Genomic DNA, 17,118 nt, shown 5'->3' with positions numbered 1-17,118 from the left:
TCCCTAGCACCTCGGAAAACCTGCTGCTTATAATTCCAGCAATTGGGAGGTAGAGGAAGAACAATCAGGAGTTAAGGTTATTTTTGGCTACAAAGTGAGTTTGAGGTCAGCCTAGGCTACACGATCGGCTGGGTTCTAGTGAGGATGAAGCCACTCTCAAATCACCAGTCACTAGTGTGCTCAACAAAAAAGAAGGGAGAATAAGGTGTCCAAGATTTCCCCCAACCTCCTTTTCAAACGGAACGTGGCAGCCGGCTGGACTCGAGGGACCGCTTGGGGGCGACCGAGAGTCCTTTGATTTTCCCTTTAAGGTTGAAGCGGAAGGCCCAAGGGAGAAGGACTTTGTGCTGGCAGGATAAAATTGGGGCCTTCCCTTTAAGAGGGCGGAGCTACTGTTATGGCGGCGGCTTCGAAAGCCGCTCTGGGCGCAGATTCTTAGGCGACACTCTCTCTGCTTCTTCCGCTGCGGTCGTAAAGACGCTCCTCTCTGACGCTGCTCTGGGGATAAGGTCGGGCACAGTCTCCCACTTTACATCGAGTTGGAGGTGAACCCCTTGAGTCTGCTACGGCCGGGCCATTCCACCTGCCTGGGCCCACGGACTGTCGTCATGGTAATGCCGCGTCTACGCCGCCGGGGGTGGGGGGAGGGGGCGTCCCGGCTGCCCGGAAGCCAGACTCCGGATTGGGCTCCGGGTTCGCCGAAGGTGCTAGGACCGGATCTGTCTGGTAGAGACTGGGTGTAGTTTGCAGAACTGGGCTCTAGTTAGAAAGGGCGTGCACGCGCTGGAGACTTTGTGAAAGGCCCCTCCCCAGACATACAGACGTACTGACAGAAAAACAGTCTTCAATCCCGAGCCCAAATGTTACCGACTTTTGGAATCATTGCCCCCAACCCTCGTGACCCTTGGAGTTTCTGACATTCAACTCTCTCCTCCCTCCCTCCCTCCCTCCCTGTCTTCCTCCTCCTCTTCCTCCTTCCTCCTCTTCTATGTTTTGGGGCGAGGGGGTACTTGAAACAGGCTTTCTGCCCCTGGCTATCCTGTAACTCACTAAGTAGATTTGGCTGGCCTCGAATTTACAAAGTTCCGCCTTAGGCTGACTGGGATTAAAGGTGTGACCTACCACACCAAATACCCCCATCCCCCACCAAAGCCCTGGCTATGGGGTTGACACTCATCTGAGCCTGCTGTCCCCTAAAGAACCATAGATTGGGCCAGTCCACCCTCTTGGGAATTCAGCCTTTGGGCTTTGGTCCTCTGTAGAAAGAAATCGCTGGCTGATTCTCAGAAACAGATGCTTCATGCCAGGATTCATGGTCATTTCTTGTGTTGGACAAATCTTTGAGATGTTGTCGCCAAATACTCAGGCCTGTTTCCAGAGGTGGTGCAGGCAAGTAACCCCAACCCTTGGGAAAGGAAAGGGTCAAGAGTTCACGGTCAGCGGCTGGAGAAAGTGGCTGAGCGCCTAAGCAGGTTTCTTGAGACCGTTGTGCTGACCTTGTGACTTTGTTTCCCTTAGCAGTCTCCTCTTTTCTTGTCCTCCCTTTTGAGGAGTAATTCAGATAGACAATATATATTATATATATTTTTAGTAAGAAAGTGCTTTTAAATCTTTAGCTAAATCGAATTTATTTTCTTTTTCTTCCTCCAGTACTAGCCAAACACAAACCAGAAAACTAGTCTACCTGAGATAGTCTCATTAGAGCTGAGGAGAAAGTTGTAGTGATTCCAGAATGCTGCTGTGGTGGGTTTTTCCCTCCAGTCTCAAGTGCTTTGTTTTCTTTTTCAGACGTGTGGTTTTCAGAAGTTGTTTTCTGTGGAAGAGGACTTTGAAGATGAGGTAGGGAACTGTTGGTGACCCGGGTGGTAAGAGATGCCTGAGATGGAGACACAGCATTTGGAGCAGACCGTCAAGCTGCCTGGTGTGGTGTCTTTCAGGAGCCGCCGGACGGTCCTAACACACCTTTCATCTTTTTTTTTTTTTAAATCTATCTCAGGCTGAAAACATAAATGAATGTAAGCATGGACCAACTCGGTGCTATTGGTTTGCTAGTGTAGTTTCGGTCCTTAAGGGGCGGAAGCAGGAAGATAGGAGCCCAAGGCTGGCATGGGCTCCATAGAGAGACTGGGGGCTAAACAAAACAGCACATATGACTGCCTTTGTTTTAGGTATGGGGTTTTTTTGTTTGTTTGTTTTGTTTTGTTTGTTTTTTTTGGTTTTTTGGATTTGGTCTTTTTGAGACAAGACACAAGGTTTCTCTGTGTAGCCCTGTCTGTCCTGGAACTCACTCTGTAGACCAGGCTGGCCTCGAACTCAGAAATCCGCCTGCCTCTGCCTCCCAGAGTGCTGGGATTACAGGCGTGCGCCACCAGCGCCCGGCTTAGGTATGTTTTCACCACCGGGGTTCTCTGTGTAGCCCTTGCTGTCCTGGAACTCCCTCTGTAGACTTGACTAGCATGGAGCTCACACATGGTTACCTGCCTCTGCCTCCCAGAGTCCTGGGATTGAAGGCATACCTTGCCACCACTGGCTGCATTTAACTATCTTAAAAATAATACATGCCAGGTCTGTGTAGAGAGACTCTGTCTCAAAAAAAAGCAAAGAAAAGCCTGGGAGTGTAGGTAAGTGGGTACAGGTTCCTGCTTATCTTGGAGCCCTGACCTCAACGCCCAAGCTTTCAATAAAACCAGGTCCATAAGGTCCACCTGTCATTCTAGCATTTGCTAGGTGGAGAAAAAGCATCCTAAGTTCAAGGTCATCCTCAACTGCATAGAGAATTCAAAGCTGCTCTGGGCGTCATGAGATCCTGTCTGAGAGAGAGAGAGACAGAAAGAGGAAGAGAGAGAGAGAGAGAGAGAACGAGAACAAAAACCAAATTAGCTTCTTAATTGTAACTGTCATGTCTTTAATTATAAAGGCCTTCCTGGAACTGTCTGGAGGGTGATTTCATTCACTTTTATAATAGCATGCCTGGGGGGGGGGGGGTGCGGAGTTTATGGAGAGCCAGAGTCAGGGAGGAGACCCACAGTTGGATGGCATGAGACCCGAGGACACCCGCGGGCCTGTGAGCCATGCAGATGGGTCACTTTATTCTCCCGCCTCCCACTCAGTCTTCTATAGAATGAAGGACATTGTTGTGTTCCTTCTTTCTTCTCAGAAGATAAGACATGAGACACAAAGTGAACATTTTGGAATCACCCTCCTGTAAGGTTATCCCACGTCACTTAAGTGAGAATTTCTGGCAGACGACTTTCTTCAATAAGTCACTTACTGACCGTGGGAACCAGGGCAAAACCCTTTGTTCTGTGGCCTTCCTAGGTGATTTTGACAGGAGTCTAGTTATCAGACCATGAGCCCCATCCCGAGCTCCTCCTGAAGTGGTGGTGCTGGGTTTGTCGTGCTGCTGTTTGTCTCTAGACAGTTCTCTCTGGGTGGTAAAGGCGCTCCTTGGATTGGAAGCCATCCTGCCTCCACGTGCAGAGTGCTGGGATTACAGGCATGTGACACTGAGCCTGGCTGCAGAGGTATTTTACAGTGCAGAGACCACCAAACTAGTCTGTAGAGTTGTCTTCATGTTCAGATCCAATGGATATAGTGTCAGCTAGGACACTGGACATTTCTACCTTGATTTGCCAGCCTCTGCTTCCTGGGTGCATGCTGGGATTAAAAGCTCACACTTCTGGGCCGGGCAGTGGTGACTGGTCTACAGAGTGAGTTCCAGGACAGCCAGGGCTATACAGAGAAACCCTGTCTCAAAAAAACCAAATCCAAAAAAAAAAAAAAAAAACTCACACTTCACATGCAGCAGAAGCCACTTTATGCTTTTGTCTCTCTCTGAGTCTCTCTCTCTCTTTCTCTCTCTCTCTCTGTTTCTTTCTCTCTTCTTTTATTTATTTATTTTGTAATTTGATTTATGTGATATTCTTTTTTTAAAAAAAGTTTATTTATTATATCTAAGCACACTGTAGCTGTCTTCAGACACACCAGAAGAGGGAGTCAGATCTCATGGATGGTTGTGAGCCACCATGTGGTTGCTGTGATTTGAACTCAGGACCAAAGAGCAGTCAGTGCTCTTAACCACTGAGCCATCTCTCTGGCCTCCTCAGTTCCTTTCCTAAGCAAATGATGTAGGAATGGGGCTCCAGTGGGGGCTAGCCCTGGTTTTTGACCAGTCCAAATCTCTGGTTCTTTTCTAATTTTAATTTGATGTATACATTATGTGTATATCTGAGCGTGTGTATGTGTTCATGTGAAAACCTATGGGAACTAGAAGAGGACAGCGATCCTCTGGAGCTGGAGTACCGACAGTTATGGGTCTCTGGGCTTGAGTACTGGGATCTGAACTCAGGTCCTCTGGAAGAGTAGTCAGTGTTCTTAACCACTGAACCATCTCTTCAGCCTCAACAAGTCTCAGATTCTGTATCCATTCTGTACCTATACATTGAGTCATTGTAAGAATTCACTGCGGGGGCTGCAGAGATGGCTCAGCAGTTAAGAGCACTGACTGCTCTTCCAGAGGTCCTGAGTTCAATTCCCAGCACCCACATGGTGGCTCACAACCATCTGTAATGGGATCCGATGCCCTCTTCTGGTGTGTCTGAAGACAGTGACAGTGTACTTACATACAGTAATAAATAAATCATCATCATAATAATTCACTGTGGGTTCTAGTAAAATATGTGAGTGCGTCTGACACCTGGTGAAGCCACGGGTGTCTGTTGTTTTTGTCACATAACAACTTGATCTTGGTGGTCACAGATTAGTGAGTTACCAACTTTTTCTGTTTTTTTGTTGTTGTTGTTGTTGTTTGTTTTTGTAGTTTGGGTTTTTGTTTTTATTGTAGTTTTGTTTTTCTGGTTTTTCAAGACAGGGTTTCTCTGTGTAGCCCTAGCTGTCCTGGGACTTCTTTGTAGACTGGGCTGGCCTCAAACTCATAGAGATTATGTTTTGTTTTTAATGAGACTGGGTCTCTCAGTTAGCTTGGGCTGACCCCAGAATCGCTGTGTGGCCGAGGACACTGACCTCCTGGTCCTCCTGCCCCCAGGCTCCACTGCAGGGATGACGGTCAGCGCGGATGTTTACACTGCCAGCTTTGTCAAGACAGGCCCCTGTCTTTAACTTTCAGTTTGGGAGATGTGTCATCAGAAACGGAGAAGGAACTGGGAAAGTGGCCCTCTTGGGTCCTAGAGGTGACAGAAGATGGCCAGGGTAGTAATTGAAGCCGCCTGAGTGATTCTGACTCTTCACACTTTTGTTCCTTAAAAATGGCGGACCAGTCTCTTTCTTGTTACCCAACACTAAGGATGTTACAGCTAAATGTCAGCTCTCTGGAGGGAAGGGGACCATTCATGGTGATCAGGAACTTGCCCTTCTGATCATTGTTATTGTTGTAGCCCTAGGTGTTGCTGGAGTGTGGGATTCTTGATAAATGTCTAAAGCAGGAAAACCCTTTCTCTGGCCTGACAATGGGGAGCAGCAGTGGGGGTGAGGGGTAGTACCTTCTTGTCACTTAATCAGCAGTTCTGACTCAAATTACACTCAGAACAGATCTGTTGAGCTGAAGGTGTCAATCTCACCCTGCTTCCCAAATGCGATCCGTACTTAATATAACCTGCCTGAGAAGCTATGTTTAACTTGTGTCTATCTGGCTGGATCCAGGGGGGCTCTGTCTTCCTGACGACTGTGGGTGTGCGTGCGCATGGCTGGAGGTAGGGACTGTACCGAGGGTGCACGGCCAACACAATAGTGGCCATAGTCCTCTCCTCCAGAGAGGTATGTGACCGTGTGGGGTGCCGCTGGCTTCCTGGTGCCCTGGAATGCTTTTCCTTTGCTTTCCCAGTAAGCCTCCTCCTGGGGACTGAAGAACCAGTGACTACCTGAAAACGTAGCCTTGGAATGCTGCTGCCAAAGCCCGGTGGCCCAGTGGAATACTAAGTGATGAGAGATGTTATTGCCTCTCACAGCATGGTTTCTCACGTGTGTATCTGCACACATATGTACCGTATGCTTAAACAATAAAGTAGAAGGTTTTGTTTTTATTTATTTTTTGGAAGCAGTTTTAAATTCCCAGATGCTAAGACCCTGCCAAGCCTGATAGTGACAGTGCTGGCCTGTAATCCCAGCACGTAGGAGGCAGAGAGGTCAGGAGTTGAAGGTCATCCCCAGCTACATAGCAACTTCGGCAAGGCCAGTCTGAGCTGGGTGAGATGCTGTCTCAAGAACAGACAGAGCCCTGACTAAAGGCCCATTTTCTGTTTCTTTGTAGGATTTCTTATCTGCTTTGGAGAATGCAGAGAACCACGTTGTTAGTGCACTGCCCGGGGATGCCCGGTGCCTGCAGCCTGTGTCTTCCAGACCACAGGAGACTCCACAGGCACAATCCTCAAGGCCGGTGCCATCATTCCTCGCCTCCAACCAGTCAGTCCCAAGACTGTGTCTCCCTACGTCCAGCATGCCAGGGACCGTACGGGATCCACCCTGCACAGGAGCGATCTCCCTGAGGCCGGTCTCGGTTTCTAGCAGCAGCTCAGGCAGTCAGCAGAGAATGACAGGAGCGGAAGTGTCCCAGGAGTCACCAGGACCCCAGTCCTCAGCTGCACACTCTGGGTTTATCTTTGAGAGCTATCAACGGGGCATGGGTGACTTGGAAGCACCTGATCAAGATGAGTTTGACGAGGCCCTGGCAAGCATGGAGCTCGAGGGAGCTGGCTTGGGGCTTGAAGTTAACAGTGGAGCTGCCCAGATCCTGCCTGCCAAGCACTGTGAGGATCCAATATTGGCGAAAAAGGCCCGAGTGGCTGATCCGAGTGGATCTTTCCAGAAGGGGCCCACCATCCACTGTAGAAATCCATGGCCTTCCTTAAGACCTCCTACAGCCACAGGCAGCCTTCCTGTCCCAGATGCAGCAGGCATTTCCATTTCCCATCGAAGGGGCTCCCCTGTTCCTGCACCTCAGTATCTGCCAACAGCTGGAAGGACCATTCTAAACAGCCCTCAGAGTTATGTGCCCAGTCAGCCACTTCAGTCTCCCAGAGTCTGGTCAAGTGGCAAACCCCAGTTTTCTGGACCTCAGCGTCCGCACTGCAGCTCTGCAGCGGTTTGTCAGAGGCCCTTGCCACCCCGAGCCCCAATGTCTTCTGTTGAATCTCCTGTCAGCACCCCCAGAAGTTCTTCCACCCCAATCACTCAGTCAGCTCTTCAGACACCTGTAGTCACCAACCACCTGGTACAGCTTGTCACTGCTACCAACCGGACACCCCAGCAGCCCTCCCGCCCCTCCACTCGAGCTAAAACCCGCCGCTTCCCTGGCCCTGCAGGACTTCTGCCTCACCAAGTGAGTGGCTGGTTCTCCAAGGCTCGAGGATCCAGGGAAAGAAGCAGTGGTCTAGCCTTAGAATAGCTTCACTGTCGGAGGACAGGCAAGAAGAGTGGGGAGAAGGGACTTATGAGGCTGGGAGAGAGGGCTCGGGCATGGTGACACATGCTTGTAATCCTAACTATCCTAACTCTGGTGAGGAGATGAAAGATTCCTGGGACTCGGTGACTACGGGGACTAATTGGGGTTAGCTCCAAGACAGTGAGACCCTGTCTCAAAAAACACAGGAGGAGGAGCTAGGGAGATGGCTCCGCAGTTAAGAGCACTTGTTGTTCTTATGGAGGAACTAGGTTCAGTCCCCAGCCTCCACATGATGGTTCACACCATCTCAAACTCCAGTCCCAGGGGAACGGACATCCTGTTCCGACCTCTGTGAGCACAGGCACATACAGACATACATGCGGACAAAACAGCTACACAATAAAATAATACGTAATTCTAAAAAGTAAGAAAACAAAGTAGATGGTGCCTCAGGACTTCATAGGAGTACATCTAAGGTTATCCTCTTGTCCTCCACATGTGTGCATGTACACACACATGCCCGTATACACGCACACATGTATATACTGGGGAAAAAAAGGGTTGCAAAGCTGTGGAAGTCAGAAGTGGGAAGGGAAGAAGCAGGCGACTCAGAGGTAGAGCACTTACCTAGCAGATGCCAAGCTCTGAAACCCAGTCGCAGCGCTGATTGGGTGGGGAGGGGCGTGCCCACGGGGACTTCCTCTATTAGTGGAAGTTAGTGGTGGGAAGCAGCTTTCCTGGGCCAGGCCCTGGACTGAATGAGAAAGGATAATGTAGCTGAGCCCTCAGCTTAGGTGGCCCTCAGTCTCTGCTTTCCCAGATGCCTGCCCTGTGGCCAGCCGGCCCGCTGGCTGCCTCAAGCTGTTGCCACTGCCCTGCCAGCGTAAGCATGCCCTGTTAGCCAAAGTAAACCTTAAAAAATAACAAATATAAAAAGAGGGCAGGAAGAGTACTTGACAATCCACCTGTGAAATCGTGCTTGAGAAACACAATTTCCTACTTTGCCGAGTGTCTTGTTTGCTAGCCCTAGACAGGAATATTTTCTCGCTCATGTTAGCCAGAAGTGGGCACTGGGCAGTTTGCTTGGAAGGAGACCAGGCTTGCAGTGCAGTGACGAAGCAGGGGAGGTGTGGTTCTGCAGATGGGGCAGCGAGGAAGGGCTCTTTACCTGCCTCCGGAGACTCAGCTCTGCCTAGCCCTTACCTGTGGCTTTAGGAAAATGAACAGGAGGATACGGGGGAGGATACAGAGACTCAGCTTGGGAGTTGGTCCAGCATTGGGAAGAGCAGGAGCTCTTAGAGTACAGAACACTTCAGTGTGGCTGGTGTTGGGGGGACATGAGGAAGCGGGGCTTGGAAGTGAGGTATCCCTGAGGAGTTTAGATGCAGGCGGTGGTAGAGGGATAAGGTCCCTTGGACCAGTTGTGGTCTGGTTGCAGTTTTGGTTGGTTGCAATTTTTGTCTGGTTGCAGTTGTGGTCTGGTTGCAGTTGTGGTTGGTTGCAGGTTTTGGTCTGGTTGCAGTTGTGGTTGGTTGCAGTTTTGGTCTGGTTGCAGTTGTGGTTGGTTGCAGTTTTGGTCTGGTTGCAGTTGTGGTTGGTTGCAGTTTTGGTCTGGTTGCAGTTGTGGTTGGTTGCGGTCGGTCGGTGTCTTCCTTTCTGGTGAGGGATTGACAGCCCCTGCTGCTGCTCGCTCTTCCCTGGCCCATAGGGTGGTCTGCTCTTCCCAGATAAGGGCCTCTGGGAAAGTGCTCGGTAACTCATCACAGATCCCTCTATTTGGGTGGCTGCCCCCTTCAGGTGGCACTGGGTCTTGCTCCTGGGGCAGCTCCAGTTTCCTTACATTCTCAAACTGATCCCCAAAGTGTCTTTTTAAAGCTACCAATGAGGCTCTTGAGACTGCGTTAGCGGCGATGTAATATGTGCTAATTGCCCCTGATAGTTTCCTGAACTCATTACGTAACCAGCGAAGACACTGTCCTTGTAAATAACAGCTGCTGAGCTTGCTCTCGCCTTCTCTCCTCCCTTAGCACAGCGGGGAGAATCTGGAGGAGATCATGGTTGCCACACCCCAGACTCCGACTCACGGTGCTCTGGCTAAATTCCAGACTGAGGTAACTTCTGTGTAACTCTCCACCTCTTGGGCAGCATTTGAAAGCGAGGGTCGTCCCGGTCCTGGCATGCCTGACTTGATGCCACTAGGTCAGTACCAGGGGGCAGGTGGAGAAGGCCTTAGGAGAGGCAGCAGTTTATACACAGAGAGTGAGGTGTGTCCTGATGCCAGGCCTCAGCCTTCACTTGCGTCTGAGAACTATGGCCGGGCTAGCTGCATCTTTCCTTAGGGAAGAAAGAGTAATAAGTCTTAGGATATCTTGAGAACCTTCTTGCATCCCTGGAGCCCTGCATCCCTGGAGCCCAGCCGGGAAGGTTCCGCCCGCCCGCCCTCATCCTGTCTCTGAGAGGTTCCCTTCTGTGGGCGGGGCCAGCTTCCCTCCCTCCTGGTGCTCTGATTGACTCACTCCATCTTCACAGCTACCTTTACTTTTGATTTTCGCCTTACTTCTTTTTGCTGCAGCTCCCCAGGGCTGCCCATGCACTTCAGGTCCAAACCTGGCAGTAATCATCTGACTTCAAAGTAATTGTTGACATAAGGCAGCTAATGGTTAAAACCAAGGGCATCAAATAAAGCATGACTGCATTCAAAACGGCTAAGGCGCTCTCGGAGCCTATAAATATAAATGTGTACCCGGAGCCCCTACTCCTAAGACTTCCGGGCAGTTCGATGACCGGCTTAAGAGCCCTTGTTGCTTTTGCAGAAGCTTTTTGGGCTCCCAGGCCCCACTCCCAGTGGCTCACACCTGCATGCACGGGCCCACATACACGCCGGTAAAATAAATAAATAAATCTTTAAAATAAGAGAAGAGAGAGCTTTTTGCTTCATTGTAATTAAAGTCAGGACCCGATTAGAAAAAGAAAGGAAGCCTTTTGTTCTGGCCGCTTAGTAAAAGATGCAGAATGTAGCTAAGTTTCCAGGGCCACCTTCTCTTCATAACAGCAATTGAGGGGTGTCCACTCCCCTAACCCCCACCCCAGGGGATCTACTATTTCTCTCCCACCAGTCTGCTTTGCCTTAGTTAAGGATCTTTTCCCGAGGCAGGTCCACTAACTCCGGCTCCCCTCTGCTCTGTGGTACCAGGTTGGTACCAGTTCCCAGGGATCGGTGGAAGAAGATTTTGGGCGAGGGCCCTGGCTCACCATGAAATCTGCTCTGGGCCTGAACGAGCAAGACCCCACCTGCTTTCTCTACACCTACAGTATTGTCATGGTGCTGCGCAAGGTAAGGGTCCTGAGAAGGGAGACTGCTGCCCGTCCCAGCCCTGGAGGAGACCGCCTGCCACTTCTTACCCGGTCCTGTCCCTGGAGGGCAGCCTGAAGTCCCTTGGGCCGTATGTTTTCACTGCCATCCATAGTTCTGAGCACAGTACCAGGCATGCCTCTGCACTTGCACATCCCAGACTGGGAGGCAGAGATAAGCACACTGCCACCCCGAGCTCCCTGATGGTCTCACAAGTTCAGATACATATTGAGATTGTTGACCGGTGTATCAGTAAATCCTTGCCTGTGGCCGGCCATGATGAGTAAGCCACAAGAACTGATATAAACGGAAAGACACCTAAGAGAGAAAAAGGCTTTGGCCTGGGCAGGGAACAGAGTGTGCTTCTCCAGCTGCATTCCTCTGCAAAAAGGAAGACTGTTAGCAGCCCCTGATCGATGTGGGGAGTCACACGGAGGCACAGCGGGCTCAGCAGGTACCCTCCTTGTAAGCAGGCAGCTCTCAAGCAGCTCCCCAGGAACAAGGTCCCCAACATGGCGGTGATGATCAAGTCCCTGACGCGGAGCACAATGGATGCCAGTGTGGTTTTTAAGGACCCCACGGGTAAGGAGCGGGCCCTGGGGGTTTCTTATGAGTGACCTCCATTGAGGTCTAGAGACGAGCAGCCCACTTTCCAGCCAGGGGTTCAGACCCTTTGCAGTGCCCTTGACCCTGAGACAGACCTGTGGCTCTTTCAGGAGAGATGCTCGGAACAGTGCACAGAGTGCTTCTGGAGACACACCAGAATGAGCTGAAGCCTGGCTCAGTGCTGCTGCTGAAGCAGGTGGGAAGCCCCTCCACCCCAGTGTGTCCTTGCTTGGCAGGCTGCCCTCCCTCCATTGACAACCAGAGAGAGACGCTAGGTCCTGGATTGCTGGAGCGGAGAGCGGTCCTCTGGCCAGTGAGCCATTCCACTCTTGATGGGTAAATGGGGATGGGGAGTTGTATTTGGAGTCATATGTGGTTCTGTTGTGGCAGCAAGGCTAGGGCAGGAGGTAATCTTGGTGCCAAGGACAGGAAGTGTAAGGAAAGTTGGCACCCTGTGGTCCAACAGTGCCATGTTCCCTCCGGACACTGACTGCCCTTCCTAACTCCAGATTGGAGTTTTTTCTCCTTCCCTTAGAAACCACTACCTGAACGTGACACCCAACAACCTGGTCCACATTTACAGTCTAGATTCTGGTGATGGGGATTTCCTCCAGCCACCTCAGCCCTTGCCCAAGGTAAGTGGGGCAAGGGAGATGGTGACCGGCAGAACTGCCCTGCCTGGTTTTGTTCAGTTCTTCCTTTCCTTATCCCTGGGGGCAAAGGTGTGAAGGGGACATAAAGAGGTTCCTTTGGGAACAGGAGTCTCTCTGCTGCCCCTGCTCCAGCCGCCTGCCAGACGGCTGAGTAACAGGACCTAGAAGAGCAGCTGGTTTCCTGGTGATCCCCGAATGTCTGATCACAGGCTTGATCATCTGAGAAGTTAGGAGTCATTTAAGAACCAGGGTGAGGGCCCCCTGGGGGAGGTGGCAGAAAATGATAGAGGGTCACATCTGCGCCAGGTGGCAATGCAAAGAACAGGGAGTACAAATGGCCTGTCAGGTGAGCTGGCCTTTGCTGTGAGACTTCTCCTGGCCTCTGCCTCTGCTAGCAATGCCCTGGAGCATACCCCTTTAAGAGCCAAGGCAAACATTAGTGTCTGTCTGAGCTGGGGATCACTCTAGGTGGGCCACAGGGCCAGTCCAGACCCCAGACCTGATCCTGCTCACTCCACCTGGGAGCCTGGTCTAGAGGACGACAGGAGACCTGGGTCTTGTCCAAGCTCTTAATTTTTACTATGACTTTGAGCAAGTCCTGTCCCTTCCCCTGTTCTTGCACCATCTGGAGACCAAGTGTTTGACTTGGTGGCCTCCAGGCGCTGCAGAGCTTACGTCTAATTCCCTGCCACCCTTCCTCTTCCTGACACTGTGGAGCCTGCAGCCACCCACCTCCATAACCTTCAGTTTTCTTTAAGGTTTTCCTCCCTTTTTTGAAATGGAAGATTTTGTTGGTTTCTTTGTTTAAAGGTTTATTAATTTTCTTTTATGTGTCAGTGTTGCAAGTATTTTGCCTATATATATTCACATGCCCCATGTGTGTATTCGGTGCCCATGAATGGTAGAAGGCATCAGATCTCCTGGACCTGAAGTTATAAGTAGTTCTGTAGCACCATGTGGGTGCTGGGAATCGAACCTGCATCCTCAGGAAGAACAACATGTGCTCTTAAATACTGAGTCACCTCTCCAGCTGTCATAACAGCTTATTTTAATCCCAGGCCAGGGCTGGAGAGATGGCTCAGTGGGTAAGAGCACCAACTGCTCTTCTGGAGGTCATGAGTTCAAATCCTAGCAACCACATGGTGGCTTACAATCATCCATAAAGAGATCTTCTGGAGTGTCTGAAGACAGCTACAGTGTACTTAGATATAATAATAAATAAATCTTTAAAAGAGAAAAAAAACCCAGACTAGCTCCTCAACACTGGCAAATGACCTCTCTACCTTCTACAGTGGCTATACAGCGTCCCTTAAACATTAGACACTGATAAGATTTGGAAAGATCAGCCTAGGGGTCTATTCCAGTTTAGTTGTCTGCTGTTTTGGGTGTTTGGTGTTTCAACTCTCTCCATCAGCCTGGGCCTGGGTGACCCTGGCCCTTGCCCTATTCCCTCTGCCTTTGTCCTGAGACTCCCTACCTTTGAGATCATCTTGGTAGCACCACACCCCTGGAGTGTCAGGGGCGTTAGGCATTGGTAACCGGATCTACTGTCCTCAGGATCTGGGACACTCCCATGGAAGCCTCCAGCCTGCTGTGGCTGCAGAGTCCACACAGGGCCTCAGAACAGCACAGAACCCAACGGTGCGTCCTGAAGAAGAGCTCCCAGAGGCAGGTAAGGCACATCCTTCAGCATCCTCTGGCTTCACAGCAAGGCTGCTTCCACTCAGCTCCGCCTTATGCCTCCTGCTGTACCTGTACAGACTGGCACAGCATGTTTCCAAAACCAGAGGCTATCTCCTTCAGCAAGGCTGTAAGACCTAGTTGAGAGCCATCACACTGATCACAGTGTGGTTCGTGGCTCCCCATTTGCTGACTCACCTTTAGCTACAGGAGGGGAGCATTACCAAGCCCTGGGTGTTTGGCACAGCCTCTGTCCCATTTCAACTCCCACACTGCCTATACTCAGGCTCCCCAGGGACACTAACCTGGGAGGCCCAAGAGCCACTTTCAGGTGGAGCTATCATAGTCCCAACCACCTCCTTAGCTTTTGACTTCAGAAATTCAATCCTGAGCCAGGCGGTGGTGGCGCACACCTGTAATCCCAGCACTCTGGGAGGCAGAGGCAGGCGGATTTCTGAGTTCGAGGCCAGCCTGGTCTACAAAGTGAGTTCCAAGACAGCCAGGGCTACACAGAGAAACCCTGTCTCGAAAAAAAAAAAAGAAAAGAAATTCAATCCTGCCTGGCCTGGAGGCAGGGAGATAGATTATGGGCAGGGACCTCACACCAAGCACATTCACAGTACACCAATATGTAAAGCACAAAGCTGGTTCGTATGGCTCCTACATAGGCCCCCTGTGCTGGTGTCTTGTGTTGTCTGGAATCCTGCACTCTCTCCTTACAACTGAGCCTGCTGCTGTTGCTGACCCATAGCTGTCAGAAGATGCTGGTGGTCACAGAGCCAGTGTGGAGAGCTGGCTGCGAAATACACTTCCTGCTGTTTCCTGAGGGGCTAGCCTTCACTTGTTCCTCCTATTCATCTCAAATGGTTTTCTCCAGCTGGCTAGTCATAGCCCAGTTCCCAGAAGGCAGTTCTAGTGTTTTGAGGTAGAGTCTTCTTTTTTTTTTCCGAGACAGGGTTTCTCTCTATAGCCCCTGCTGCCCTGGAACTCACTCTGTAAACCAGGGTCTTTTATGTAGTCCTAGCCAGCCTGGTACTCACTATGCAGCCCGAGCTGGTGTCAGACTCACAGCAAACCCTTTGCCTTCGCCTCAATGCCTTCGCCCCCCAGCCCATTGGGCAAGTTTGTCCTTGCTGTAAGCAAATAAAAGCCCCACCTGCCCTGAGCACAGTGCTTGTCACCTTAATTAAATTGTGAATGCTCCCTGATCTGCTGGCTCCTTCCCCCCCCTGGTGTTCTTGCCAGGGCCTGGAGCTGGGCTCTTGGGTGTAGTTTACAGTCTGCCTTCTAGCCCACCCCCCACCCCCACCCCCACCCCCACCCCCACCCCAGTCCAGGAAGTGGCATTTTCTACTTGGCAGCAGGTAGAGTCTCAGTATGCTCACCTGGGGCAAGCTGCTGCCCCTCTTTAAGGTTTGCTCACCCGGTACAGTGGGTTGGACCACAGCACCCACCTTGAGCTGCCTTGGGAAGGGTTGCTGAGGAGAATGAGCGCACGCACAGGGTCGGCTGCACCACCAGCTTCCCATAAGCACCGCAGCACCGCGTCTGACAGCTCTGGTCTGCTCAGAAGTGATTTCTCTCTCTTCCTCCTCCTCTCTCTCCTCCTCCTCTCCCTCTTCTTCCTCCTTCTTTTCCTCCTCCTCCTTCATTTTATCTCTTAAAAGCAGGCCTGCCATGGCACATGGATTCAGTCCTCTACAAGACAGGTCCTGGAGTCACCCACTTGGCCATCTCTGGCCATCTCTGGAACGGCCCCTTTCAGTCCCCTTTTCTGTTTCTGTTTTTTTTTCTTCTTTTTTTTTTCTTTTTTTTTTTTTAAATATGGGGCGGTGTGTGTTTGTTTGTAGACAGGGTTTCTCTGTGTAGCCCTGGCTGTCCTGGAACTCGCTCTGAACACCAAGCTGGCCTCAGACTCAGAGATCTGAGTGCTGATCAGAGGTGTGTGGCACCTTTGATCTTTTCATTCTTGGCTCTTTCCGTTCTGCATGTCTGCCCAGGCTCTCCTGGGCTGAGCTGCTCCCTCCCACCGTCAGCCCAGGTGGGTGACCTGCCCTTCACTCCTAACACCTGTGCCCCATTCAGCGAGAAAGTTGCAGTAGGAAGCCTCAGAATCCTTCCTGCTCAGCACTGCCTCTGAACAGAAGGGAGAAGCTACCTAAGCACGGGGGAGTCCCCGTTCCTGGCTGGAGTGGCCCCGGGGTTGTATCCTGCCTGGGGTGTGTTGTGTCTGTAGGGGGCCAGGGAAAGGTAGACCAGGTCAGTCTCAGACCCATTGGCATGAGCAGACTGCCCCAGAGGAACCCTCTTTCTGGCTGTGTCCAGGCCCTCCTAAAGGGCAGAGGCTTCAGAGCTGGTGGGATCCTGTGGTTGTCGCTGAATCTACCCCTGCCCACTTCCCTCTGCAGATGACCTGGATGGACTCCTGAGTGAGCTCCCCGAGGACTTCTTCTGTGAGCCCAGCAGCTGGGGCTGTCTCAAGACAGGCCATCCACCATGAGCTGGCAGCCTCTCTGCGCCCCCAGACAAGCTCTAGGTGCATCTGGTCATGTCCAAGGGAGAGAAAGCCAGTGCATCTGGAGATGACTCAAGCCCATGGTCTGATGCCTCCCCATGGACACCTTGGATGCCCGATGATGGGCCAGAGAGTGGGCTGCGTGCCTTGACGAACGATTTCCTTTGGCATGGGCATCCTGGAAATCTGAGCAAGGCTTGCTCCCAAAATCTTGTGTCTTCTGGCACACCATCCTCCGGCCAATAAGAAAAGGAGGATCCAGAGGCTGGGCCTGATTTCCTTGTCCCTTTATTCCTCAATCTCCTGCCAGTGGAGGAGCCCAAAGGAACCACGAGCACAGCAGAGGTGACTTAAGGCCTGTGGCTAACTCATCCACAAGGGTGACGGTGAGGTGCAGGCTACTGTACCTGGTTCTGAAATAAAGCATCCCTTCCTCATCTGCCTTCGTCCATCCCACACCTCCTCCGCCGCCCTCTCTTCCTCTCCTGGCCAGGGCAGCCCAGCTCCTGTAGGTGGACAGCAAGGCAGAGCAAGCAGTGTGTGTGTGTGTGTGTGTGTGAGAGAGAGAGAGAGGAGAGAGAGAGAGAGAGAATATGAATGAATGTATATATACTTTTCCCTCCCTCCTCTTCATCTGCCTCTCTGGTTTTTGTGTGTTTTTTGTTTTTTGTTGTTTTTGTAAAAGCCTTTTTTCCCCCTTTAATGTATTCACCATTGCTCTCTTCAGACAGAAGAGGGCATCGGATCCCATTACAGATGGTTGAGAGCCACCATGTGGGTGCTGGGAACTGAACTCAGGACCTCTGGAAGAGCAGCCAGTGCTCTTAACCACTGAGCCATCTCCACAGCCTGTTTTTTATTTTCTTATGTGTATGGGTCTTCCACATGCATGTATGTCTCTATACCAGCTCTGTGC

At 51.2% G+C, this 17,118-nt stretch overlaps 1 protein-coding gene across 1 annotated transcript; it reads left to right on the top strand.

The window, feature by feature from the left end:
* The first annotated feature begins 390 nt into the window (after positions 1-390).
* Positions 391-16,639, top strand: Hrob (homologous recombination factor with OB-fold). The gene is made up of 10 exons (XM_052196689.1): positions 391-611; positions 1,789-1,839; positions 6,266-7,333; positions 9,424-9,507; positions 10,590-10,730; positions 11,222-11,330; positions 11,465-11,550; positions 11,864-11,989; positions 13,565-13,679; positions 16,096-16,639. The coding sequence occupies exons 1-10, from the start codon at positions 609-611 to the stop codon at positions 16,185-16,187; spliced, it is 1,875 nt and encodes a 624-aa protein (XP_052052649.1). The 5' UTR covers positions 391-608; the 3' UTR covers positions 16,188-16,639.
* The last annotated feature ends 479 nt before the right edge of the window (positions 16,640-17,118 follow it).

The sequence above is a fragment of the Apodemus sylvaticus genome, chromosome 10, assembly GCF_947179515.1.
Source record: "Apodemus sylvaticus chromosome 10, mApoSyl1.1, whole genome shotgun sequence".
NCBI lineage: Eukaryota > Metazoa > Chordata > Mammalia > Rodentia > Muridae > Apodemus > Apodemus sylvaticus.
This window is presented reverse-complemented; position numbering and strand designations above follow the sequence as displayed.

Coding starts and splice junctions, on each gene's coding strand:
- Hrob (XM_052196689.1), top strand. Junction 9,508..10,589: donor TGGCTAAATTCCAGACTGAG/GTAACTTCTGTG, acceptor CTGTGGTACCAG/GTTGGTACCAGTTCCCAGGG. Junction 11,990..13,564: donor CACCTCAGCCCTTGCCCAAG/GTAAGTGGGGCA, acceptor TACTGTCCTCAG/GATCTGGGACACTCCCATGG.